This window comes from Loxodonta africana, chromosome 23 (genome assembly GCF_030014295.1).
Source record: "Loxodonta africana isolate mLoxAfr1 chromosome 23, mLoxAfr1.hap2, whole genome shotgun sequence".
In the NCBI taxonomy this organism is placed as follows: Eukaryota; Metazoa; Chordata; class Mammalia; order Proboscidea; family Elephantidae; genus Loxodonta; species Loxodonta africana.
Window position 1 is genome coordinate 21,780,558 of NC_087364.1, and position 26,971 is coordinate 21,807,528.

At 38.9% G+C, this 26,971-nt stretch overlaps 1 protein-coding gene across 6 annotated transcripts in view; it reads right to left on the reverse strand.

Annotated features, from left to right (window-relative positions):
* CDK8 (cyclin dependent kinase 8) overlaps positions 1-24,468 on the reverse strand; it is a 174,446-nt gene extending 149,978 nt beyond the window's left edge. For 2 of the 6 annotated variants that reach the window (XM_010593965.3, XM_010593964.3), the window contains exon 1: positions 23,768-24,467. In XM_010593965.3, the coding sequence (XP_010592267.1) occupies positions 23,768-23,895 (128 nt within the window). In that variant the 5' untranslated portion in view covers positions 23,896-24,467. Of the gene's footprint in view, positions 1-23,767 lie in introns of all 6 variants that reach the window. The other 4 variants (XM_010593963.3, XM_003414056.4, XM_023553134.2 and 1 more) reach the window with 3 other exon arrangements.
* Between the last annotated feature and the right edge of the window lie 2,503 nt (positions 24,469-26,971).

Here is a 26,971-nt window from a genome sequence, read left to right on the forward strand (position 1 = left end):
TATCCATTCTCTTGGCCTTAAACCTCTCTTAGCTAAAATCCAAAATTTACATCTCTAGCCAATTTTTCTTTTTGAGCTCTACTCTCATATAGCCTACTGAACTCAATATCTCTCATAAGCAGCCCAAACTGAAAAGAAGTAGTCATGTGACTGGCTACCACTACTGAACAGTATGATCAGAGGTTCTACAGAAGAATCCTGATCAAAGGGGGGGGGAATACAGAACGAAATTCCAAGTTCTCATGAACTCCGGATTTTCTAGAGCCATGGAGGCTGAATGAACCCTTGAAACTACTGCCCCGAGATAAGCTTTAAACCTTAAACCAAAAATATCCTCTGAAGTCATCTTCGAACCAAACAATAGTTTGCCTTAGCTAGTAAAGAATGTCTGCCTTGAGCATTGTGCTCTTTTAAGATCTATCTATATAGGATCAAACAGAAAACAGCAACTCAAAAGACAAGATAGGAACCTCTGGGGGACAATGAGTTTATGTTAATGGGGGAGGAACAACTCAGGAAAGGAGGGTGAGAATGGTTGCACAACTTGAATCAATGTCACTGAACTGTACATGTAGAAATTGTTGAACTGATATATGTTCTGTTGTGTATATTCTCAACAACAGCAACAAAAATCAATTTTACATACATATATATACATATTATATATATATAGCTCATGAGCTCCTCTGCATTGCCCCGAACAACTTCCAGTTTTTCCAACCCTTACCCCATCTCTCAGTTAACTGCACCACCACCATCAACTTAATTATTGAAACCAGAAGCCTGAGAGTAATTCCCAACATCCCCTTTCCCTCACTATTTAGCTGGAGAGGGAGACAGAGTGGACAGAGGATTGTAACACTATTACTTTCTAGTTAACACCCTTGTATATTATTTATATTTCTTTCCATGATCATTTCATTAAAAAAAATTTTTTTAATATTATAAAAAGTAAAACAAGCCTGTGGATCATCGACTTTCAAAGGCAAAACAACCATTCCCAGTTTGCACATAACTTCTTGCACTTTTTTTAGATTTAAAGTATTATAAAAACTTAGAGCTAATAGAACCATAAAAAAAAGAAAAGACTGAAGTTGTCAAGGATTTCATTTTATTTAGATCCACAATCAACACCCACGGAAGCAGTAGTCAAGAAATCAAAAGACACATTGCATTGGGCAAATATGCTGCAAAAGACCTCTTTAAGTGTTGAAAAGTAAGGATGTCACCTTGAAAACTAAGGCGCACCTGACCCAAGCCATGGTGTTTTCAACTGCCTCCTGTGCATGTGAAAGCTGGACAATGAATAAGGAAGACTGAAGCACTGACACCTTTCAACAGTGGTGCTGGAGAAGAATACTGAGTGTAGCACGGACTGCCAAAAGGATGAACAAATCTGTCTTGGAAGAAGTACAGCCAGAGTGGTCCTTAGAAGCAAGGATGGCAAGACTACGTCTCACATGCTTTGAACATGCTGTCAGGTGGGGTCAGTGCCCAGAGAAGGACATCATGCTTGGTAAAGTAGAGGGTCAGCAAAAAAGAGGAAGAGTCCATCCTCAATGAGATGGACTGACACAGTGGCTGCAACAATGGGCTCAAGCAAAACAACGATTGTGAGGACAGTGCAGGACCAGGCAGTATTTCGTTCTGTTGTACACAGGGTCACTATGAGTCAGAACCGATTCTGGTGGCACCTAATGACAAAAACAATAGTAGAATCAATAGAAGTCATCTAGCCCAAACAACCACCTAATACTTAAATTTCCTCTACAACTCCATCAATTTGCTTAAACTATCTGTAGAAAAAAAGAATTCTTTGCCTTCCATTCCATGTATGAACAGGTCTGTCTGTTACAAAGTGCCTCCTTTTGCTATGGTGCCAAAACGTGTTCTCTTTAGCTTTCAGTCATTGGTCACAGTACTACACCTTAAGTACACAAAGTTTTGTCCCTCATCCACATGACAGCAAATCAAATATTTGAAATAGTGCTTACAAGGGAGAGTGTATGCTCATCCCCCTTGATTTAAACCTCAGAAGAGAGAGGACACAATTTTTAAATATCTTAATTCCATTTAGTAACTAATCATGGATATAACAATCATGAATACATACGTCTTAGTTATCTAGTGCTGATATAACAGAAATGCTCCTCAAAAGGTAAAAGGTGCTATGATTTTGTATAACAGCAGGGTTACATTTTCTACTTTGTTTTCCATACATGTTTCAATAGCTCACTCTCACATACATGTTTCTAGAGATGCCCTCCCCCTGCAATTTTCAAGAACCTGTTCAAATGCTTACAGAAAGAACATCCATATTTATACAACCTAACCCTATCCAATAAGCACAGTTTACGTCAGGCTTGAACACCTGCACCAAGCTGGGCGGAGAATAGTGTGTCTCAATATTTGAAAAGGGTTACCTGGCCATTCATAGTTAGCAAGTACCTATAGTACTTATCACCCTGAACGAGCAAATATAGGCAAGTCTCTTATAGCATGAGTTTTTATAATGCAATGTGGATAAACATGATCCATTAACTGGTGGTCGGTGGAGGGGGAGAGGTCTGCACACAAAAACATTATTATTATATTGCAAACTGGAACCAACACACATTAAGTAGGAAAAATAATAGTTTCATGCAAAGAATAGGCATACATAACTGCTTTGTTTGAGTGTTGGTGTTCCCCTGCAATAGAACTGTTTTGTTTACCCAAGCATTCTTTTATTCTCGTGTTTACCTTTGGCAGCACAGCAAGCAAAAGGCCATGGTCAGGGGTAAGTGTGATAGGGGACACTAAAAATTTTCTGCATGTGTGGACTATAAAGTAGAGGATGAAATATTTGTTCTTTGGGGCTTTTGTTTGCTTGCTTGTTTGGTTCGTTAATTTTGGTCAACAGATTTACTAATTTTACATTACACTTATACTGATTTATACTTATACAGATTATACTTATACAGATATACTTACATTTGACAAGTCCTACAGAAACTCTCTGGATCCCTTTCCCCAATGTAACAGTTGTTTTTAATAAGAGATTCTTCTTAGTAAGAGATATCTCAAAAACACAACCATGACATTGTAGCAAAAGTAACTGTAGGCTGCTACCTGTAAACGGACATATTCTAGACAATCATCTACTAATACCAAAACGGATCCTTTGTGGTACAGTGGTTAAGAGCTCAGCTATTAACCAAAAGATCAGCAGTTCAAATCCACCAGCTGTCAGCTGGAATCAACAATGGGTTTGATTTTCTGGTATAAACCCATTGCCTTCAAGTCAATTCTGACTCATAGCAACCCAACAGGGCAGAGTAGAACTGCCCCATGGGGTTTCCAAGGAGCAGCCTGGCGGATTTGAAGTGCCGACCTTTTGGTTTGTAGCTGTAGCTCTTAACCACTACACCACCAAGGTTTCTTAGCCACTAGAAAAACAGGAAATCACAATTGATTGAGCAACTAAGATTTATTTAATAATTATATTAGAGTGTGTGGGCTTACTGGAGCTTGACAGCTTCTTTTACATTAATCTTATTATGTTTTACATAAGAATCTCGTGAGATAAATTCACTTTACAGATATCTGAGATACTCAGAGAGGTTAAACAAATTGTTCAAGCTCACAAAGCTAGTACACCACTTACAGAAAGTCAATCTCAAATCTAGTAATGCTATGAAAATAAAAATAAGAGTGCTTACCTAATAAACACTACAAACATTCCCATTTAAAGGCAAAAAATCTCTAATGCTGCCATTATTCAACATTATTAAAAAGTTACAGCCAATGCAATAATACCAGATTTTTCTAAAGTCTGAGTATTGGAAAGAAATTAATAATAAAAGTATTAGTATTTGCAGATGATATCAATATTTACCTAGAAAATCCAAGACAGTGAACTATGAAAGTGTTAGAACTAAATATAAATATACACATAAATATATATAAAATTACATACCAGCAATAAGTAATTTAGAAAACACAAAAGATTAACAAAAGCAGTGAAAAATATAACCTAGACAGAAACTGTAGAAAGTCTACGGCTCTTTGAGCTGCATGGTGGGTAAATAACAACTCGCTGAACTGTCTCTACTTTTGGGCTTTTGAGTACTTTTTAAAAGTTCCATAACAAACAGTTAAAAAATAGGGTCGCCACATTTAACAAATAAAAATACAAGTCACACAAACCAATTCCAGTTTCAGATAAGTAATGAGTAATTTTTAGGATAAGTATGTCCCAAATATTACATGAGACTTACTCATACATAACCCTGTACACGGGGCTACTAAATAAAATAAAATGAACAATATGTTGGACCTATACACTAACTGAAAGGTTGGTGGTTAAAACCACTCAGAGCCTCCTCAGAAGTAAGGCCTGGAGATTTGCTTCCAAAAGGTCATGGCCTTGAAAACCCTATGGAGCAGTTCTACTCTGCACAAATGGGGTCGCTAGGGGTCAGAACTGACTTGACGGGCAACTAACAACAACAAGAAGGACCTATATGAAAACAAGAGTCCCTGGGTGGTACAATCTGTTAATTCACTTGGGTACTAGCTGAAAGGTTGGAGGTTCAAGTCCACTCAGAGGTGCCTCTACAATCTACTTTCAAAAGAAATAAACCATTGAAAACCCTATACGGCATAATTCGATTCTGATACGTGTGGGGTCGCCAGGAGTTGGAATCAACTTGACGGCAACCGGTTATTATATGGAGCCCTGGTGGTGCAGCAGTTTAGCACTCATCTGCTAATAAAAGTTGGGGGTTCGAACCCACCAGCCCCTCTGCAGGAGAAAGATGTGGCAGCCTGTTTCTGTAAAGATTACGGCCTAGGAAACCCTACGGGGCAGTTCTCTATCCTATAGGGTTGCTATGAGTTGGAATCGACTAGACAGTAGTGGGTCTGGTTTCTTTTTTGGTTTTCATTATTATATGAAGAAAACTACAAGGCTTTATAAAGTTTCTCAAGATAAAATTTGAGTAAATAAATAAAAATAACCATATTGCTGACTACAGGAAGTAACTAATCTACACATTTAACACAATTTCAATTGAAATCCCAAAATAGTTTTTGAAATTTGAATTGCTGATTTTAAAGTTTACGTGGACTAAACAGACAAGAATGACTATAATTTTAAAAAAGAGTAATATATAAAGGTATGGGTCTTAACAAAAATTACTTAAAAATAGAGTAACACAGAACAGACCTATCAGTGGAACAGAAAGTATTGTCCAGAAATAAACAAGTATGACCCACAGAAACTTACAGTAATAATAAAGTTGGCATTTGAAACCAATTGTTAAAAAACTATCCAATAGTATACGAAGGATTGAAAAAAACTAACGTTAGTGCCTTATTTAACCTGTTACACTAAATAAATTTAAGATTAAACAAAAGTTTAACTGAAAGAGAGAAAAAAAAAAATATTAGCGGAACCGCAAGTAAAAAGGTATATAATGGGTAAAGTTGTTTGTAAGCACAGTACCAAAGTCAGAAGCTAATAAAAGAAAAGAATGGTAGATTTGATTACACATCCCAAATACATACAGAAATAGCCAAACGAAAAATCCGAAAGAAATACTTGCAACATAAATAAAATGATATTCCAATAAACAAAGTACTTAAAAAAAAAACTTTTGAGAACAGTATTACAAGAAAATGGACAAAATATGATTGGCCAACTCACAAAGGAAAATAACAGATAAACATTAAAATGCAAATCTAAATATTAATGAAAAATATAAATAAAATCAAGATTTCATAGGTTCCTTGAGGGCGCTGTTTTGGTTTTATCAAATTTGCAAAAATTAAAGAAATAATGAAAATATTGATAAAGGAGAAGGTAAACACTACTCTGTAGCACACGGGGTCGCCATGAGTTGGAATCAACTCCATGGCAACGGATTTTTTTTCTTTTTTTGGTAAATATTACTCCTGTTCATTACAAAAGAGATTACATATTAGTCCAAACTTTCTAGGGGAAAAACTTGTTTTACCTATCAAAAAGCTTCAAAACTGACCCAGCAAGTCTACTTCTAGTAATTTTCCCAAGGATAAAACCACTGGTGTCTGCAAAGATGAAGCAACAAAATTTTAACTTCAATGAAAAACTGGAACTATGTTAAGTGCTTTTTCAGTGATACTTTTTACTTCTGTAATATAAAAAAACTTTTTTTTTTAATATAAAAATATTGTTGTTTGTTTCTTTGTTTTAAAGGAACAGTCAACAACAAGGGAAGAATAAAAGAAAAATGACAAAGGAGGATGAACTCTAAATACACAGCTATTTTGTACCGGAGTCACTAGCCTGATACATAAAAAGCACCTGGAAATAACTCTACACAATAAGTAGCTTTTCACAACATGCTCCTAAATTATACAGAAGTTAAACTGTGTTCCAAAGCATTTTACTTATATATAATTTAAGAATGATTTTCATCCATAATGATTAAAATAAAGGTTTAGTGAATAAAAAGTAAGCCAGTTATCCAAAAAATTTAGCTACCTAGAATCATACACACACAGGTACTTGTATGATATCCCTGGTTACAACATATTAGAAAAGTAAGAGGTGGTATCAGACTTTAAACTTTATGAACTACTTAAAAAAAAAACCACTGCCGTGGATTCAATTTCGACTCATACTGACCCTATAGGACAGAGTAGACCGCCCCATAGAGTTCCCAAGGCTGTAAATCTTTAGAAAAGTAGATTGCCACATATTTCTCCCACATAGTAGCTGGTGAGTTCAAACGCCAACTTTGCAGTTAGCAGCCTAGCACTTAACCCCCGCGCCACCCAGATTCCTTTATAAACTACAGAATCGTCAAAACAATCCTGAAAGAAGAACAAATTTGGAGGACTAACACTTTCCAATTTTAAAACTTACCACAAAGCTACAGTAATTAAGATAGTGTGGAACTGGCTTAAGGATAGACATATAAATCAATGGAAAAGCACTGAAAGTCCAGAAAAAAATCCTTACACTTACCAGTTGATTTTTGACAAGGGTGTCCAGGCAATTCAATGATACTAGGACAACTGCATAACCACCAGCAAATGAATAGATTTGGATCCTTATCTCACACCATATTCAACATGTACCACAGAGTAAATGTAACGGCTAAAACAATAAAACTCTAAGAAAAAAAAAAAAGGAGTAAATCTTTGTGACCTTGGGTTACCGAAAATCTGTTGCCATCAAGTTGATTGTGATTCATAGCGGCCCTATAAGATAGGACAAAACTGCCCCACAGGGTTTCTAAGGGGCAGCTGGTGGATTCAAACTGCCAACATTTTGCTTAGCAGCCATTGCTCACCGTAGCACTTAACCACTGCGCCGCCAAGGCACCACACCAATCTTGAGTTAGGTAATGGTTTTCTAGATAGAACACCAAAAGCACAAGTGACAGAAGGAAAAACAGATAAATTGGACTATGTCAAAATTAAAAATATTTGTGCTACAAACAATACCAACAAGAAAGTATAAAGACAACCTAAAGAACAGGAGAAAATACTTGTAAATCATTTCTCTGATAAGGGTCTAATATAAGAATATATAAAGAACTCCTATAGTTCAATAATAAAATAACCCCACCCATTGCCGAGCTGAATTCCAACTCATAGTGACCCTATACGAAAGGGTAAAACTGCCCCACAGGGTTTCCAAGGCTATAATCTTTACAGAAGCAGACGGCCACATCTTTCTCTCGTGGTAAAGCTGGTGTGTTCGAACCTCCAATTTTTCGGTTAGCAGTTGAGCAGTTAACCACTGTGCTACCAGGGCTCATAATAAAATAACAACCCAATTTTAAAATGGGCAAAGGATGTGAATAAACATTTCCCCAAGATGATATACAAATGGTCAAAAAAACATGAAAAGACATTCAATATCATTAATTTAAAAAAAAAAGCAGTGCCGTCTTATTAGGAAATGAAAATCAAAACTACAATGGGGCACCACTTCACACCCACTAGGACGACTAATACCAAGAAGTCAGACAACAACGTGTTGAAAAGGATATAGAGAAACTGGAACCCCTCATATGCTGCTGGTAGGAATGTGAAATGGTATAGCCACTGTGGAAAACAGCTTGGCAGTTCTTTGAACACGGAGATACCACATGGCCCAGCAATTCCACTCCTAGCTATTTATCCCAGAGAACTGAAAACATATATCCAAGAAAGTATGTATATGCATACTCACGGCAGCATTATTTATCATAACCAAAAAGTGAGCACAACCCAAATGTCCATTCAACAGATGAATGAATAAGCAAAACGAACTATATTCAAACAATGGAATATTATCTGGCAACAAAAAGGAATGAACTACCAATACATGCTACAACATGGATGAACCTTGAAGACATCATGCTAAGTAAAAGAGGCCATTATAAAAGACCACATATTGTATGATTCCATTTACATGAAGGGTCTACAATAGTCAACTCCAGAGACAGAAACTAGACTGGTGGTTGCCTAGGGCTGGGGGTGGGGGAACATTAGGGGAAGTGGGAAATGACTGCTAAGAGCTATGGAATATTCTAAAATAAAGTTGTTGTGATGTCTCCATAACCCTGTGAATATACTATAAAACACTGAACTGTACAATTTAAATGGATAAACTGTATAGTCTGTGACTAATATCTCAAGAATAGTATTAAAAACTTCATGAATTACAAATGTAAAGCTTCTTAGAAGATATTACCTAATGTTTTCTTTAAGAAAACACCTGGGATTTAATTTTCCTATTTACTACACTACGACTAAATCAAAGCTATTTTTTAAACACTTAAACAACTAGTGGCAAATGTTACGTTACATTCTAAAACATTTCAAAAATATTTACAGTACCTAAATTACAGTACAAAACTAATTACAGCACATAAAGGAAAAACGTAATGGTACTGCATACAGATTGGAAAACCAGCAAGCATATTTAAACTCACTGAGTCCAGGTACACAAAGTGGAAGTGAAATAGGGCAAAGACTGCATGACCAAAGTGAAAAAAAAAAAAAGGTACTTGATATGTAGATAGTAAAGGAAAAAAGTGGTACACTTGTTTAGATCAAGAAGAGAAATAGGAGAAGTATGTGCTATTTTGATAGATTTCATTACGTTTTTTGCACTTACATACTTCTGAGTCTTGGCTAAAGCATTACAATATTGATTTTTCAGCTCCAGGATATCTGATTACAATTCTCAAATGGAACTGGACTCATTTGTATAAACCAGATTTTCAGACTAAAAAAACAAAACGTTTGTGTACTTCTTCAGCTTTCAATCCATAAGGAGTGAGATTTTCCAACTTCTGTTGAACAGGAATTATGTCAACAAAGAATTTGTTTAGTAGTACTTTTTTATTTTGTAAAGTCTCTTTTAAATTAACAAAATACTTCAGAGCTGCCTTGGAGATAATCACCTGCCTGCTTACCTACCATGAATAATTACCTCAGCTGAATAAGCAATTTCATCAGCAGCAGAAGTGGCTCTAGCTTCCTGTTCCACGGAGGCAGGCCCGGAGCTGAAGGCAGCTGAGAAAGGTGGCAAGGAGCAAGGCTAAAGCCAGCATCGGCACAAAGCACAACCAGCAAGCCAAAGCGGGGCAAAGCGCGGAGTAAGGTCAGCGGTGGGCAGGGAAAGAGGATGACCTAAGCCAAGCCACAGGGAACACAGAGCAACAATCTACGCAAGAGTCAAAAGAGTTAGGGTCAAATAAAGCTGGATGGCGGCAGAACACATCAGGAATATCAATCGTGTGTGACAGGACCAAATTGTAGCAGCAGTATGGTGTTGGAACAAAGACGAAAGTGAAGATATAAAAGTAAAATGAAATGACTGTAATTTTAAACACCCACATGGTTCTTAAAATTTTTTTTATCCCAACTAGTACTCTAAAATATTACACAGGCTTGTGATAATAATCTAAAACTTTGACTTAAAGTGAACTTAACCCTCATGACTCAAACATGCCATTACTGTATCTCAAGCCATTTCTTTTTTCCAAATAAGTTTTGTTTTTGGAGTTTTGATATAAATATAAGGAGCTCTGGTAGTGCAGTGGTTAAGCGCTCAGCTGCTAACAGAAAGGTCGGCTGTTAGACCCCACCAGCCACTCCAATGGGAAAAAGATGTGACAGTCTGTTTCCATAAAGATTACAGCCTTGGAAACCCTATGGGGCAGGTCTACTCTGTCCTACAGGGTCCCTATGAGTCGGAACTGACTAGATGGCAACAGGTTTTTTGGGCGGATGTGAATGTAATCAGTGCAGCATTTTTAGAGGATTAAACCCTGGACCTCAGAAGAGCATGAAGCCCAGGTCTGGTACATTACTGGAAAACCAGCCTCCACTTTGCCAGAACTGCAGTAATGTGCTGGGGTTTTTACCCAGGTGGGATAAAACTCCCTGTGGATATAGCTTCACTTAGTGGAAACTTTACTCCTTGCCAGTTATCTCAGTTATCTAGTGCTGCTATAAAAGAACACCACAAGTGGATGGCTTTAACAAACAGAAGTTTATTCTCTCACAGTTTAGGTGGCTGGAATTCCAAATTCAGGGTGCCAGCTCCAGGGGAAGACTTTCCTTATTGGCTCTGGGGAAGGTCCTTGTCATCGATCTTCCCCCTGGTCTAGGAGCCTCTCGGTGCAGGGACCCTAGGTCCAAAGGACACACTCTGCTCCTGGCTCTTCTTCCTTGGTGGTAATGAGGTCCCTCTCTTCTCTGCTTGCTTCTCTCTTTTATATTTCAAACGAAACTGACTCAAGTTATAACCTAATCCTGCAGATTATGCCCTGCCTCATTAACATAATTGCCTCTAATCCTGCCTCATTAACATCACAGAGTTTACAATTTAAAACACAGGAAAATTAAATTACATCGGGTCACAAAATGAAGGACAACCACACAATACTGGAAATCACGGTCCAGCCAAGATGACACACATTTTTGGTGGACATAATTCAATCCATAACGCCCGCAATATCATCCAGAGCAAACGTCCCTGTGGGGAACTTTGGGGGCCTGCGAAGTTCCACCTTGATCTGTGAACATACTATATGCAAAGATAGATGTAAAGGATATTTATTGCAATGCTGTTCCAATAGTGGAAAAAATGAAAACCACCTAAATGTACTTCAATTGGACCAGTATATTATATTTATAAAACAGAATGAGAAATTTTGTATATCAATAGTAGTTAATTCAGAATTACATGTGCTGATATAGATTTCCAACGTACTACCTAGAAAAAAGCAAGGTACAGGATAATATATACAGTATCACACCATTTATGTTTAAAGAAGATAATATAAAGACTTCTCTAATTCTGACACATAACCCAGCAACCACTAGAGAAATGGTAAATGTAACTTCATAAAAATAAAGTTGTGCATGAAAAATAATACCATAAACAGTCAAAAGATAAACCACAAATAGAAAGCATTCACAACAAACTTAACAGTGGCTAGCTCTTGGGAGAGGAAATGAGTGGCTGGAGGGAATGGATACAAGTAGACCTGAGTTTTCACTCCCTTAGTATAAATTTTTTTCCATGTGCATGTATTATCTGCTCAAAATGAATAAAGTGTTAGAATAAATTTCAAATTCTGCCCATGCATATATAAACTTGCATATGCATACACACGAAGAACTGCTGACAATTATCCTCACGGAGTAGAAACAGATCTGAGGTAGAAGGGAAGCTTAGATTTTCCCAGGTACTAATATGTACTGGTTGAATTTTCCAAACTTATTTTATAATAAAAATACAGTTGTTGCAAGTGCTTAACTTTTGACCCTGAAATTCCACTTCAGGTATTTGATGCCATACTGGCAAACTGCCGACACTTCTATGAGGTTCATCCATCCTAATTTTAAAGGCTAAAATTTGGAGAACACTTAAATTTCTATCAATAAAGAACTGGTTAACTAAATACATATTTATATGCATCCAAATAAATATGATGCTCTGTAATAATTACAGGTGGTGACATAGACCTATATTTTCTGACATGAAAACGTACATATTTTTGACTGAACCCATACTTTGATTAAAAAAGTACATAATATTTTTGATATAAGATCACAGTAGATTTCATTAATCTATGTCTATATTCAGACAGTTATCTGGAAAGATAATAATGAAAATAGTAATTATCTCCTAGTAGTAGAGTCAGGGGTTTCAGTTTCTGCATACATTTCTGAACTATTTGGATTTTTCACAATGAAAATGTGCCATTTTTATAACCAGAAAAATAAAGCTATTTTCTTTTTTAAAAAATAAGAAATATCTTTAGTAGCTATACATATATATTTTAAGGTTCAGCTTCAGTAAAACTCTACGGAGCAGTTCTACTCTGTCCTGTAGGGTCGCTATGAGTCGGAATCAACTCGACGGCAGTGGGTTTTGGTTTGGTTTCAGTAAAACAGCCCAGGTGTAAGTAAAGATGGAAGGGGAGCTTTGCAGCTTCGCTCTGAATGATGAGACTAGCCATAAGGCATCAAACATTTTGGATAAAACCACAAAGTGTGCTATGATTTAAGCTTTGTTGTCCAAAATTCTTTAGCTTAATTTTTCTCTTATTTAAAATATTTGACTTAGCCCAGACACTGCGCTACCTCACTTGACCCCTGTGCTGCATATGGCACAGCCAAGCACTCCTTCTGGGAACACTCTGCCTGGCTGTTAGGAATCTACCTACAAGGTCCTGGTTTTTCTCAGAGTTGCTGAGTACAGCCAATAAGCTGTATACTGCTCAACTCCTGTTTCCCTCCTCCCCCTCTGAACTCAAATTCTTGGCCTCCTGGGTAGACCTCTCTTTGTCTACAGTCTGTCCTAGCCATTTTATCAATCTACACACTCTCCCTAGGGAACTGCATCTTCACGGAAGTTACTACTTCAAGTACTTGGTAGCCCCCAAGTCTATTTCTATCCAGATCTCTCTCTGGAGCACTAGATTTATGTATCTGCCTAAGGGACATTTCTTCTTAGATGTTTAACAGGCACCTAAAAGTCAACATCTCGAAACTGAACTCATTATCCTCCCTATCAAACTTACTCCTCTTCCTGTTTTGGCTAGCTAAAATAAATGGCAATATCCAGCTGCCCAAGCCTGAAACCGGGCATTATCCTTGGTTCTTCTCACTTCTCTATGTCTCACATCCCATAAATCAACAAGTCCCATTGATTCTACTTCCTCCCCACCCTCTCTGTAACTTCCCTAATCCAAGCCTCCAGCATCTCTCAGCCAACTACTTACATTCTCCTACGTCCAGCCTCACTGCGTTGCCAAGCAATCTTTTTAAATGAGAAATCTAAACTTGTTATTACCTGCTTACGATCCTACAAATGGCTCCCATTGCCTTCAGAATAAAGTACAAAGTCCATAACATGATATACAATACCATACACATCTGTCCCCATTTACTTCTCCAACTTCACCTTTTATACATCTCACCCCACCCCTTCCCAAGCCAAACAAAATGTGGTCAAGTCGATTCTGACTCATAGGACCCTATGGCACAGAGCAGAACCGCCCCATAAGGTTTCCAAGGCTGTAATCTTTACAGCCTTATAAAGACAGAACAAATCTGTCTTGGAAGAAGTATAACCAGAATGCTCCTTAGAGGCAAGGATGGTGAGACTTCATCCCACAAAGTTTGGGCACATTATCCGGAGGAACCAGTCCCGGGAGAAGGAAATCATGCTTGGCAAAGCCGAGGGTCAGCGAAAGAGAGGAAGGCCCTCAAGGACATGGACTGACACAGCTGCCGCAACAACAGGTTCAAGCATAACAACCGTTGTGAGGGTGGTGCAAGGCCGGGCAGTGTCCACTCTGCTGCACGCGGGGCTGCTGTGTGTCGGAACTGACTCAACAGCCCCTGACAACAACAACAACGATCTTTACAGAAGCACGCTGCCACACCTTTCTCCTGCAAAGCAGAGCTGGTGGGTTCAAACCATCAACTTTTTGGTTAGCAGCTGAGCACTTAACCACTGTGCCACCAAGGCTCCCACCCCACCCCTTATTCCTTGCTAAACTCTAACACTGAAATTCTTTCAATTCTCTTTTCATGCTATTTTTCCTTCATATCTACATACAGGCTACTTACTCAACAGTGGCTCCAAAGGATGGTTGGAGAGAGCTTTAGTCCTCTCCCCCTCAAGCTTCCAAAATTATTTCAAATAAACAATTCAAGTTGATTGCTATAAATCATCTAACCCCTGTTGTACTCTCTTTTCAACAAGATTGCAACCCCTGCCTGTATAAAGAAATTCTGAAGCCCGGACTAAGGCTACTCTCTGTAGTCTGCAATTTCCCAGCCCCCACTCTCACTCTTATTCGCCGCCCATTCATTTGTTTAACTTCTAATTATCTTTCAAGTCTCAACTGAAATATCATCCTTATGCCCCCAAGAGCAGATTAGGAACCCCCATGGCACCCTATAATTTTCCCTATTGCAGTCCTTATCCCACCATAATTGCCTGTTTACTTGCCTGTGCCCCCCAAAGTCTCTAAGTTCCCTAAGGGCTCAGACCATGAATGAGTTGTTGAATCTCCTGTATCTGGCACAAATTCTGACATAAGAGACATTCAGGAAATAGTATCAAATAAATTATAAATATACAAATTTACAAAAAGAACTACAGCTACAAAGAAACTATATGAAATGCCAAATACTTAAACGATTTAGCTCTACATTTAAAAGAACCTTCAATGTTAAGTCAGCATTAGAAAATAAATTACAAGAATGCCTTACTCTGTGCTTGACATTTTCTTTGGAATTATTTGTAAAGTGAATTTTTGCAAACTGAGTCACATGATAAACACGATGGGGGCAGGGGTTCACTTAAAGAGATTCTTTCGTAAAGTGAAGAAACTCTAATAAATAAATCTACCTGTTCTAAATGAGCTTAAATTTTCAAATAATTTGGATTTCCTTAAAATAGAAGCCTTATAAAATTATTTTCCAATACCTATCTCCCTTTTCCCAAAAATGACTTTTTTAATATAATTACAGCTTATGTTTTTAATTATTATTATTATTTTTTAATTAATTCCTTTAGTTCTCTAGATGACCTATGAATCAAGGCGTACCAAAACACCCTGAGTACACGCTGCGTCATGATGTAAAAACCTCCTCCCCTTGGGATGATTCTTTGTTAGAATTCATAGGCTACAACAAAGTTAGATTTTTAATGGGCTTGTCTACAGAATAGATGAATAACTGAGTTACCTGGCGTAGTAAGCAGTTAACCTAAATAATTTTTTACTCGCATAACAGAAGTAAACTTCAAATATGAAATAACCATTCTATATAAGCCAAGAGTGTAAATAAAATTAAACACTAGCTCTGGTTCAGAGACTATACTTTCCTTCATTTTGAAAAACAGGTCTGATCCTCTTTAAACTGATTCATTTACAAGGTACATTTCAAAAAACACCTTAGTCTTTGTATTATCAAATGCGTGGGCCTTCCATTTGGATTCAGCCAATCAACAAAGTTTGCCTCTGCCTTTGGCTTATGGCTTTGTTCAGGTCAGTTTCTGGGAGCCAGCCTATCAAACTTTGCTTCTCTGGGTATTTTCACAAGGCACTGCTTTTCTACATTCTTATAATATGTCTCAGGTTTTTAATGATAGCAAGTCTAGAAAGAATTTCAACTATGAATTTCAGGTGCACAAAAAAAAAGTTATTAAATACCTGTCAACATTTGGCAATGTGCCAGGAGCTGAGAGGAACACAACCATTGCCCCAGAGGAAATATACAATATCTACACTTCAAACATTCTTGCTAGAAATACCCAGAGGACATACAACCATTAACCACATACAGGCTGAAGTCATTAGGTATTATGCCTAAGAAAGAGTAACTATGTTTTGAGGGGTGATGAGTGAAAGAGAAGAAACCCTGGTGGTGTAGTGGTTAAGCACTATGGTCGCTAACCAAGAGGCCGGTAGTTCATATCCACCAGGGGCTCCTTGGAAACTCTGGGGCAGTTCTACTCTGTCCTATAGGGTCACTATGAGTTGGAATCGACTCGACAGCAGTGGGTTTGGGTTTGAGTGAAAGAGAATAACTGGAGTTGTATGCTAAGATAGAGTAGTTAGGATTTCTGAGGTTAAATGTTAGAACCTATTTCAGTGGAAGAAAAAAACATTTCAGCACAGGTGCTGCCTGAGAACAAGTTCAGCATTGAGAATGGTTCGATTTGATGGAGAAGGAACAATTGTGTGAATCTGTATTTCACAGTCACTGTGATAGACTGTGGTGTAAGCAGTGTCTGGGAATATGGTAGGCTAGCCAGGTCTTGTATGCAAAGCCCTAAGATATTGTTCTAAACCAAAGTCAATGTAAAGCCATTCAAAAGTGGTTCTTAATTGCTTTGGAAAGGTTTGGCAGTTCCTCAAAAAGCTAAGCATGGGGTTACCACATGACTCAGTAATTCCACTCCTAGGTATATCCCCAAGAGAAATGAAAACATATGTCCACATAAAAACTGCACATAAATGTTCATGACATCATTATCTGTAATAGCCAAAAAGCAGAAGCAACTCAAATGTTTAACAACTGATGAATGGATAAACAAAATGTGGTACATCCGTACCAAGGAATATTATCCAACCATAAAAAGGAACAAAATACTGATACATGCTACAACACAGATGACCTTTGAAAACATTATGCTAAATGAAAGAAGACAAACACAAGAGGCCACATATTTATTTTATGATTCCATTTATATGAAATTTTCAGAACAGGCAAATCCATAAAGACAGAGGCAGATTAGTGGTTGCCAGAGGCTGGGGAGAAGGGAGAATGGAGAGTGACTACTAATGCTTTCTTTTTTGAGGTGATGACAATGTTCTAGAATTAGAAGGTGGTGATTGTTGCACACGTTGTGAGTGTACTGAAAACCACTGAACTGTACTTTTTAAAAGGACAGATTTTACGGTACGCGAATTATATCTCAATATGGCGGGGGGGCCTTGGTATTGTTTCTGCCCAACATATCTGAAGGACATCACATGATCCCATCAATAATGACAGCATTAAATAGTAAAAATCACAATACCAAACGGTCTTCAAGTATTAAGATCAAAATAACAGATGAAAGCCACTTTAGTGGCAACATCAAGAAATACCTTGAGGTGATAAAACATATTTAAAGACAAAAGATATCCTAGCAGTTTCTAAGTAGCCAAGAGATGACCAAGGCCAGTATGAAGGAAAGGATTTACAAATTGTTGTGAAGGAGGAAAAGGTAGTAGGATTTTCATTCTTTAGCAGCAGCTAAGCACAGAAAAAGAACAGCAATAGTAGGATTGGATTCAACAAGGAAAGGCACTACAAGAAATATGATACCAGCCACAGGGAATAACACGTATTTACCAACACTGATTTGGCACATATAGTTCCCAAATTACAAACAGATCACATTTCAAATGTTTGTAAATCAGAATTCTGAACACATTTGCCCAGAGAAATAATTTTCAAAAAAGGAGTTAAGTTTGAAATGGCCTACAATAATTTATTATAATTTTTCATTATTTCCTAGCAGAAATCACAAATGCCAGGAGCTGTCACCTTACCAATACTTCCCATGTCTACACACATCAGAGCTCCAGCAAGAAAAATCCCATTACTTTCTAAACTTTAAATGACGGAAGCACTTTTCCCTCCCATCTGTTGCCACTACCACCTCAGCAGCACAGAAAATTCTGGTTCCCTACTCCTCATGGAGGGTGGAGGTGTGGCCAAAGAAGAATCATCTTCAATCCAGAGCAGCCATCAAAATGGAGTTCTGCTGTGACACGTCTACAAATGAGAGATATTAAGGCAGACACTTGGATCTCTGGGGCTCCTTGTATTCTGATTCCCAATAGTCTTGTGATGGAAAATTGCCACACACAACGAAGGTGTCCAGTACATGCTGACAAACGTATCTCCCTTGTTAAATAACAGAGAACTCATCACGGCCAGCAAATACAATGGAACATTTGTGGTGCATGTACATAGTACCACACATACAGTAGGAACTTAATATCTACTGGAAAGGAAAAAGGAGTGGGGAAAAAAGGCATGGGAAGAGCCAACCCCACAAAATTAGGTGAAGTCCGCGGGAAGCACAATAAAAAGCATCACTCTGTCCTATTTCTTCTTGGAATGCCCTTTCTGATGAGATCTTCCCCATCTTTTAACATTTAAGAGGCTTTTCCTGAAAACCCTAGGCAGTTGGAGGCTTCCTTCTCTGAGTTCTCATATCACTTTGTACTAGTTTTTATTGTGCCTGTTAAAGTGCTACAATTTATTTGCATGTTTGTTTCCCTCAGTAGATGTCTCCTCAAATAATGTGATATTTTACTTATCTTTGCATTTATAATACCTTGGACAGTACCAATAAATATTAATAAATATTTAAATATTTGCGATGCCATAAATATTGAATGAAAGAATGAAAAAATTTCTTCAAATGCTGGAAGGTGCAGTAAAATAACTCACATGAACAAATCCCAAATGAGTGAATTTAATTTGCTAGCCTTGCTATTGAGAAAAAGGTATGAAACTTCAAAGTGGCCTAAACAGTGGATCTGAAAGCACTGGACAGCTAAGGATGATAAATTTCACAAGAAGTAGATAAGAACTACACAGTAAGTATTCTGCCAGACCCTTCCCTTCACATTTTCAAAAGGTTATAACAAATACTCCTTATTGCTCATACAAAATCCCCAGTGATGGAAAGTAAAACATGATTTATTTGACACTTCTGACATCTAAAGAAATATTTAAATCAAACTGTACTTAGGTACAGGGTTCAACAATATTCACAGGGGAAAAACAGGAAGGTGGGATGCTGATTTCTTCCCATTAGACTTGTTTGGAGGAAGAAAGGGTTTCAACCAAGTTCTCATCATAATTAAGGAATTAAAACTCCAATGCAGATGGACTCCAAAGAGGTTCTTTGTGCTGGCTACCAAATGCATCGTTCACAGGAGTGGGAGCAGCCACTAGCCTAAAAGTTTCCAACATCTTAGAGATGAAGGCAGAGGAATGACAAAGTGGCATAATACATTAGGTGAAATAGCTTGCAGTCTTTGGAAGTTACCTAACTTCTTTTTGGTGGTTGATGAGAAACCCTAAAACCAAATCCATTGCTGTCGAATTGGTTTCGATTCACAGCAACCCTATGGGACAGAGTAGAACTGCCCCATAGAGTTTCCAAGGCTGTGAATCTACGGATGCCGGCTGCCTCATCTTTCTACTGAAGAGCGGCTGGTATAAACATACCAATGAACCCCCACCCTTTCAGTTAGCAGTCAAGTGCTTAACCACTGCTCCACCAGTGTTCCTGGTTAATAAGAGTCATGTTAAAGCATGAGATTAAGAAATATGAAAATGTGCCACTGTCTAAAGTAAAATTTTGGCTTTAGTGGTTGTTTATCTAATCCTGTAGAAGTATTATATTTTACATTCATAATTTTTATTTTCTCAAATTATAATACTAGAAAATACATAGAAACGACCTAAAAATTACCTACTCGAGCTCCCCAATGTTACAAATAAGGAAACCAAGGTCTACAAGGGTAAATGACTTGCTCATATTGCTAATTAGAAGCAAAACCTGAATTTAAACTCAGGTCTCTAGTCTCCTTAATTTAGAGATCTTTCCACTACATGAAGAACTGTCATATCCCAACCTGCCTTTCATAAGAATTTGGTCACACGCACACACAAAGACACACACATATATTATATACCCACCCAATGCCGTCTAGTTGATTCCGACTCATAGCGACCCTACAGTTATTATGTAAAAAAACCAGGTGCCATGGAGTCGACTCCAACTCACGGCGACCCCTATGTGTATCAGAGTAGAACTGTGCTCCACAGGGTTTTCAGTGGCTGATTTTTTGGAAGTAGACTACCAGGCCTTTCTTCCAACATGCCTATAGACATACCCATATACGTACATACATATTTTTTAGCACTTGAAAAGGACAGTTCAGAAATGCACCCAAAAAGTAAAAGAACAGTTCTGTGATAAGACATTCATGTTTTCTGAGTGAGCCACTAGAAATCAAACCTCCATGTCTATGTTTATATTTATATTAAGACAGTAATTTTACGAAGCTAATATTTTTTTAATATTTAAGAGCATGAGCTCTGGGATAAGAAATCTGCATCTTATCCTCTAATTCCAGCTCTAACATTTAATTAGCCATGTAACCATGGTAAATGGGCTTCATCTTTCTATGCCTCAGTTTCTTCACCTGTAAAACAGAAAAATAATAAAGCCGACTTCATAGGGTTCTGGTGAGGATTGAACAAATGATACACGTAAAGTGCTTTGCCCAGGACCCGATATTTGATAACTCAAAAATTTAGCTATTATTATCATTATCACTGCCTTCTAATCTCTAAGCTTTCTACAAAGAGTGCCAAAAAAGTTTTCTGTGTATTTACACACAAAATCCTAACTATATATTAAACATTCTTTTGAATACAGAGTATAACAAATTAGGAATGTTACTGAAGAAAATTCCGTTTGCTTTTCCTTTTTGGAGATAAAACTCTCATTCCAAATTGATTTATAAATCTTACAAATGTCCACTACTTACACTGAAACTTTAGAATTTAAAAATACAAATTGTTTTCTGTCTTCCCTCACTTTTCCATTCTTTCAAACAGAATGAGTTTGGTTGCCTACATTCGGCCAAGAGGAAATGCAACTGACTCAGAAAGAAAATTAATCCCCCTGCTTCCCACCGAGTATCCTTTTGGTGTTCGGACACAAAGGACACTCTCTATCTCATTTACAGTGACAGTGAGAACAAATTAACTCCAAGATTTAGTGTGCATTTATGCTTTCACTGTATTAGAATCTGAAATTAACACAACTATAAAAGGTCCTTTTTCCCTGTATGTGATCACGCCTAAAATAAAGTATTTCTCCCCTTCCTACGTTCCTTAAAATGCTGAGTTTATCATAAGTGTGGTATACTAGCAGGACAGCGTTACTAATTCGTTAAGTTAAAAAAATTGATCTTTCAAGCTGTTTTATTTCCTAAAACTTAATAACTTATGAAACTAACTCCTCAGGTCTAAATTCTTTTACCAGTTACTCATGTTCTATCATGCTCACTGGACAAGTGAAAGGATACAGTATTCACATATGTTCATTTTAATAATCTGTCTAAATAAAACTATTTATAGCATCTCATTTTATTGTACATCTCAGGATTCTCTTTGAAGGCATTGCATTACTGTCTGGGTTCCTAGACTACTCTGAAATTTCAGTTGCAGAATACTTAATTTAATTTGAAAGTAAATCAATACTAAAGACAAATTATTTGTTCATCATCTTTTTATATAAAGATTAAACAGTCACAAATTTAATTTCACCAGGACTCAAATACATTAGATAACATTTCACTGACATAAAATCAAAAGAACCTCATAAATAAAATGCTGTATTCTACCAGAGTGAGGTTACAAAAAAGCCAACCTGAAAAAATACCCTCTAGAAAACAAAGATTGTTTTAAATAATTTTAAAACTCTCTTGACATGTCATCCATTAAAAGAAAAGTTCATCATACAAACAAAATCATTAAAGTTGCTAAAAACATGCCCAAAGGATTGCGAATGAAAAATTAATTTTTCCAAAACACAAGCTACTTTCTGGCTATCAGAAATGACAAAGAAATGTTTATATACTATACATTGAGCTATGTTTAAATTGTGTACCCAGTGAAAACCCAGTGCCGTCAAGTCAATTCCGACTCATGGCAACCCTATAGGACAGAGTAGGACTGCCCATAGAGTTTCCAAGGAGCGCCTGGTGGATTCGAACTGCCAACCCTTTGGTTAGCAGCCATAGCACTTAACCACTACACCACCAGGGTTTCCATTGTGTAATTCTCCTCAAATTATTAAAACCTAAATTAAACTCTGATCATGAGATATAAAATGTGCTTAAAAGTACCTCAATACTAGTTTTTCAATAAAATATAAAATCAAAGTTAATACAAATATGCATATTTATTACCATAAATTGGTAATTTATGAAAACAAAACTGGCTTCTTTCAGAGAGCTTAAAAATAATTAAAGGTCATCAGAATTTTATCAAGCAGATGACAGACTGGTCAAATGTACTACAATGCCTAATCTCATGGGATTAGGGATTTTATGAATATGCTTAAAATTACATAATACTGGGGGATGAAGAGATGGTTTAAAGCTTTTGAAAAATATTATATGGGAAGCATAATTTAAAAATATATGTCATTACAGAGTAGTACCTTACTGAGAAATCTAATTAGACAACAAGACACAGCAGTATCTCCAGAAGCTGATTTCTCAAATGTCACCAGACCATCCATTCCCCTAAAAAGTACTTTTAAATACATGTGGCACCTGGAGTATCAAGTTTTCAAATTCCTACCTTCAACAGAGATAGCTGTACTGCTTTACTGTTGCATAAAGGCACTGAAATACACATTTCAAATTAATTAGTATTACCATTTTCTTCCTAGGGTCCGTCTTAAATTATTTTAGAAAGGTAACTAAGTAAATCTTAAAAAAAAAAAAAAGCTGAACATACATTTCCTTTCTAATATTCAGAATACTAAACTATGTACAAATATGGCCTTTTCCCCCTATCCAAGGTAACTTATTTCAGCTTTATGAATGGTTACTCTTTTTTTTCTTTTTTGGTGCTAAATAGTTCTGAACATACCCTACTAATTTGAAATAAAAAAAAGCAATTATTTTAAATGGTAAATAGCAGCTAACCAAACTAACAGTAAAGCTACTTTTGCTTCTAATAAAATCCAAAGCTTTGATTTTATCTTCCCGTAAATTTCTATCATGTTAAAGGCAACAGAAACGACATCCATTTTTGCAAAAGGAAAGCAAAGAGTTAATCCAGTATATTTTCTCCCCAACCTAAGAACTGTCTTCTCTTTTGTCAATATTACGAGACATTCATCTACTGACAAAGGAAAAATGAACACTTCACTTGCCCGTTTTAAAACTAAATAGAAACACTACCAGTCATAGATTTAATTACTTCTAGAGAAGAATGTCTAAAGCAAAGGGACTGCTTAAAGTTCAATGCCAGCTGCTAAATTTTGGGCGAACAGCCTTAACACCATACCCCCTATTTGTCACTTGCCTTTCCCCACCACCCACCCTGCACCAAACCCCCATTGTTCCGTGTACAAACTCAGTTAATGATACCCAAAGAGGGATTCCTACATTTATGGAGCACATGATCACTATGAGGAGCTCCTGACAGCCACATTCACTTGCTGCCTTTTCTGCCCTCAATAAAATCTAAATGTGGTAATAAATCCATTATGAAACCGATGAGGGAAAGGACCACTGCGTTCCTTCCAGAGTGACGGATGTCACTCTAGAGGCGGGTGAGGAAATCCTCAGAAGGTTATCATAATAAACCGACCCCCCCAAAAAATCATTTCAACTGACGTTTCATAACGAATACTAAAAAAAAAAAAAAAAACCCGCACTGATGCCCCTGAAAAGTACACAGCCCACGGACGACGGCTGTTCTTCCCGGTCAGCCCCTGCCACCCAGAGGAGCACGCAGGGTCTCTGGCGGCCGCAGATCCCTCGCACAGCACTTCCTCCCGACCTGGCTGGAGCAGACGACGCGGGGTCGAGGAAGTGGGAGCCGGCACCGGCGGCCGCCCTCGCGCTCCTCGCCTCGGCCTGGGGCGACACGCACACACACTCACCCGTCTTTCCTCTTGGCTTTGTAGACGTGACCATAAGTGCCTCGGCCAACTTTGCAGCCCTCGTATTCAAACAGGTCCTCGACCCGCTCCCGCTCGCTGCTCAGCTTCACTTTAAAGTCATAGTCCATTGTCACAGCCTCGGAGGCCGGGGAGCGGGGCCGGGGGGCCGGGTGGCAGCGGTGGGGAACGGGGAGGCACGGGCAGCCGCAGCCCCCGGGAGCCCACCCGCTCTACACCTGGCAGCGGCAGCACCGGCCCGACGGATGCCGCAGGAGCAGCAGGAGGCCCCGCGACAGCCCCGGGGACATCCAGGGGGACAGCGGGGCAAGGTGGGGACGGGGAGGCCTCCCCGCCGGAGGAGAGCGGAGGGACGAGGCTGGGGGAGGGGTGGGGAGCGGTGTCGCTGCCCTCGTCCCCGCGGCTCCCCGGGCGCCGGTCTCCCTCTCTCCGGCTGCGGAGGGAGCGCGGGGCTGCCGCGGCGGGCGCTCCTCTCCTCCTGGCACACACGCACTCACTCTTCGCACCCGCTCGCACACGCACACGCACACTCACTCACTCACTCACTCTCCATACACTCACACAGAAAAGCGGCGGCCGTACAACAGCCGGTACCTCCTCAGAGAGAAGAGGAGGGAGGGGACTTGCGGAACACGGCCCGGTTGTCGCAAAAACGTCGCGAAGGCTCAGGCTGCCTCGGGCCCTCCCACCACCCGCTCCAGCTGCGGCCCGCCGCCCCTCCCGGCGCCCGACGCCCGGTGACAGGGGGAGAGAGCGAGGGAGCAACTGGCCGGAGCGGCGGCCAAGCACAGCACGTGGGCCGTCCTGAGCGCTGGCCTGAGCCCCAGACTACAATGCCCAGAACGCACGGCGCCACCGTCACCGCCCCTTCCAGGACCCCGCCCCACGCAGGGGCAATGTGAGGGCGTGGTGAATGATGGGATCGGTAGTCCGTGGTGAGAGAAGTTTTAATTACTTCATCTTGTTGGGTGCTGTCCAGTGGTTCCCGAGTCCTAGCGACCGCATGTGACAGGGTAGAATTGTCCCATAGGGTTTTCTAGACTGTAATCTTTATGGAAGCAGATCGCCAGATCTTTCTCCCGCAGAACAGCTGTGTGGGTTTGAACCACCAAACTTTGAGTTAGTAGCCAAGCACTTAAACAGTGCACCACCAGGGCTCCTTTTCAGTTATTTAGGGAACGCTTTTTATTATGTTTTATTATTTTTTACGGCGCACTTTTTATTTTTTAAATATCCTTAGAGTCTAATTTGGGCTATAAACTTGGCCAAGGAAGTTCACGTGTCAGGAAGGCTAGTTTGTATTAGAATCACATTTTGTGCTACTTGACGGTCACTCTCCCATAAGGTCTGCACAGTGCTATTCGCATAAGTGACACATGTTACAGACTTCGAGGAAAGTCAATCAGTGAGGAGTGTGATGCTACACCCAAATACTGTTACTCTTGCGGTAGTTGCCCATGCGAATGGTTCCGGTCTATTCAGAAGGAAGGTTACGTTGAGTATTGCCTTCGTGTAGAACCACCGATGTTTTAGCCATAAGATTACAGTCATGGAGCTAAATCAATGGAAACTAATTTGTTGATAATGTTTAGGTAGAAAAGGTGTCTCCTGGAGGAGCCCCAATATCTTGACAATAATCCCTCAAATTGCCTTATCCCTCTCATTTGCACATTCTTTTTTTGTTTGTTTGCTTCCATTTGTTACCGTTTCCACTAATGCTCACCACTGTCCAGACAATATGATCACTCCCACTTTTAAACCCCCATAACACTTTTTTTTTTCCACCTGTCCTGTGGTACTCATCAAATTCTGTTTTGTCTTGTATTCCGTCTCCCTTGCTAGATTATAAATTCTTGTAGAGGGTCATATTTTTCTCTTCCATAACACCTGGCATCATACCTTGACTATGGTGCACTGTAAACATTTGTTGACTTAATGAGTGAATGAACATGTTTATGTCAAAAATATCTGTGTACAGATGATGATGATGCAATTTTGTGAAAATCCTCAAAGGAACCCTTGTCTTATATAAATTTCCTCAGAGGAAATCATGACCTCACCATTGGTTTAAGTTGTTTTTACTTTAGCCATTAAACATAATTTAGTGTTTAAGTACCCTGACTCAGGTTAGATGACTCTGAGTTTGAATCCTGCTTGCCATTGATTAGCAGTGTATCCTTGGACTAACTCTGAGCCTCAGTTTGTGTCTTTGCAAAATGGAGATATAAAAGGCCCAACTTAGAATAAATGCACAGCAAATGTAAGCTTCCATTAATGAGATATTACATGCATTTGATCAGTAATGTAATTTGGGTGACTCTCTAGCAGGACTGTGCCTTTGCATGGAGAATTAATTCTTTTCCCTAAGTATGAATTTAGACTAGACTCTTCCTGAAAATTTATTTTGTGTTTTTTGAGGGATGTGTCTTTTTGTCCAAGTATTCACTCATAGATTTTGAGAAACCAACCCACCACATTGGAGGAAAGGTGGTGCAGATGCATGGCAGTGGGCTTGGCCCCATACTTGGGTGCCCCACCCCCATCCCACCACCTACACATGATATTCCTGAGCACTGAAGATCCCAGACTTTTAAAATGTACTTTTGAATACTATTTTGTACCTATCCATCCTGTGGATGAAGGTAAGAATTCTCCCTGAAGTAACTGAGTGTTCTGATTATCAGTTCTCTGAGACAGGAAAGGAAGCTGGCCTTGGACTAGGGAAGAGAACCAACCAATTGCTGTGGAGTCAATTCTGACTCATGGTGACCCCATGTGTGTTAGAGTTGAACTGTGTTCCATAGGGCTTTCAGTGGCTGATTTTTCAGAAGTAGATTGCTAGGCCTTTGGTTTCTGAGGCACCTGAGGTTGGACTCAAACGGCCAACCTTTCAGTTAGAAGCCAAGTGCGCTAACCATTCACATCACCCAGGGAAAAGAGAAGGGCCCGCTATTCTCTCTGAAGCTAGGGTGAGAGTTAGGAGTCTGGACTTCAGGGTGGGAGAATATGGTGACATGAGGTAAGCCGGCCCCTTAAGGCAGCATCAGGATGGGGAGCTAAGGAAGATTGCCACTAGGGGGCCCCTTACAGGGGAGCAGGGCCAATGTGTTAGAAGTGGTAACAGCTAATATTGGTTTTTTTTTTTTTTTTTTCTTCATGGTAATTCCCTTCTGTTATACCCAAGCT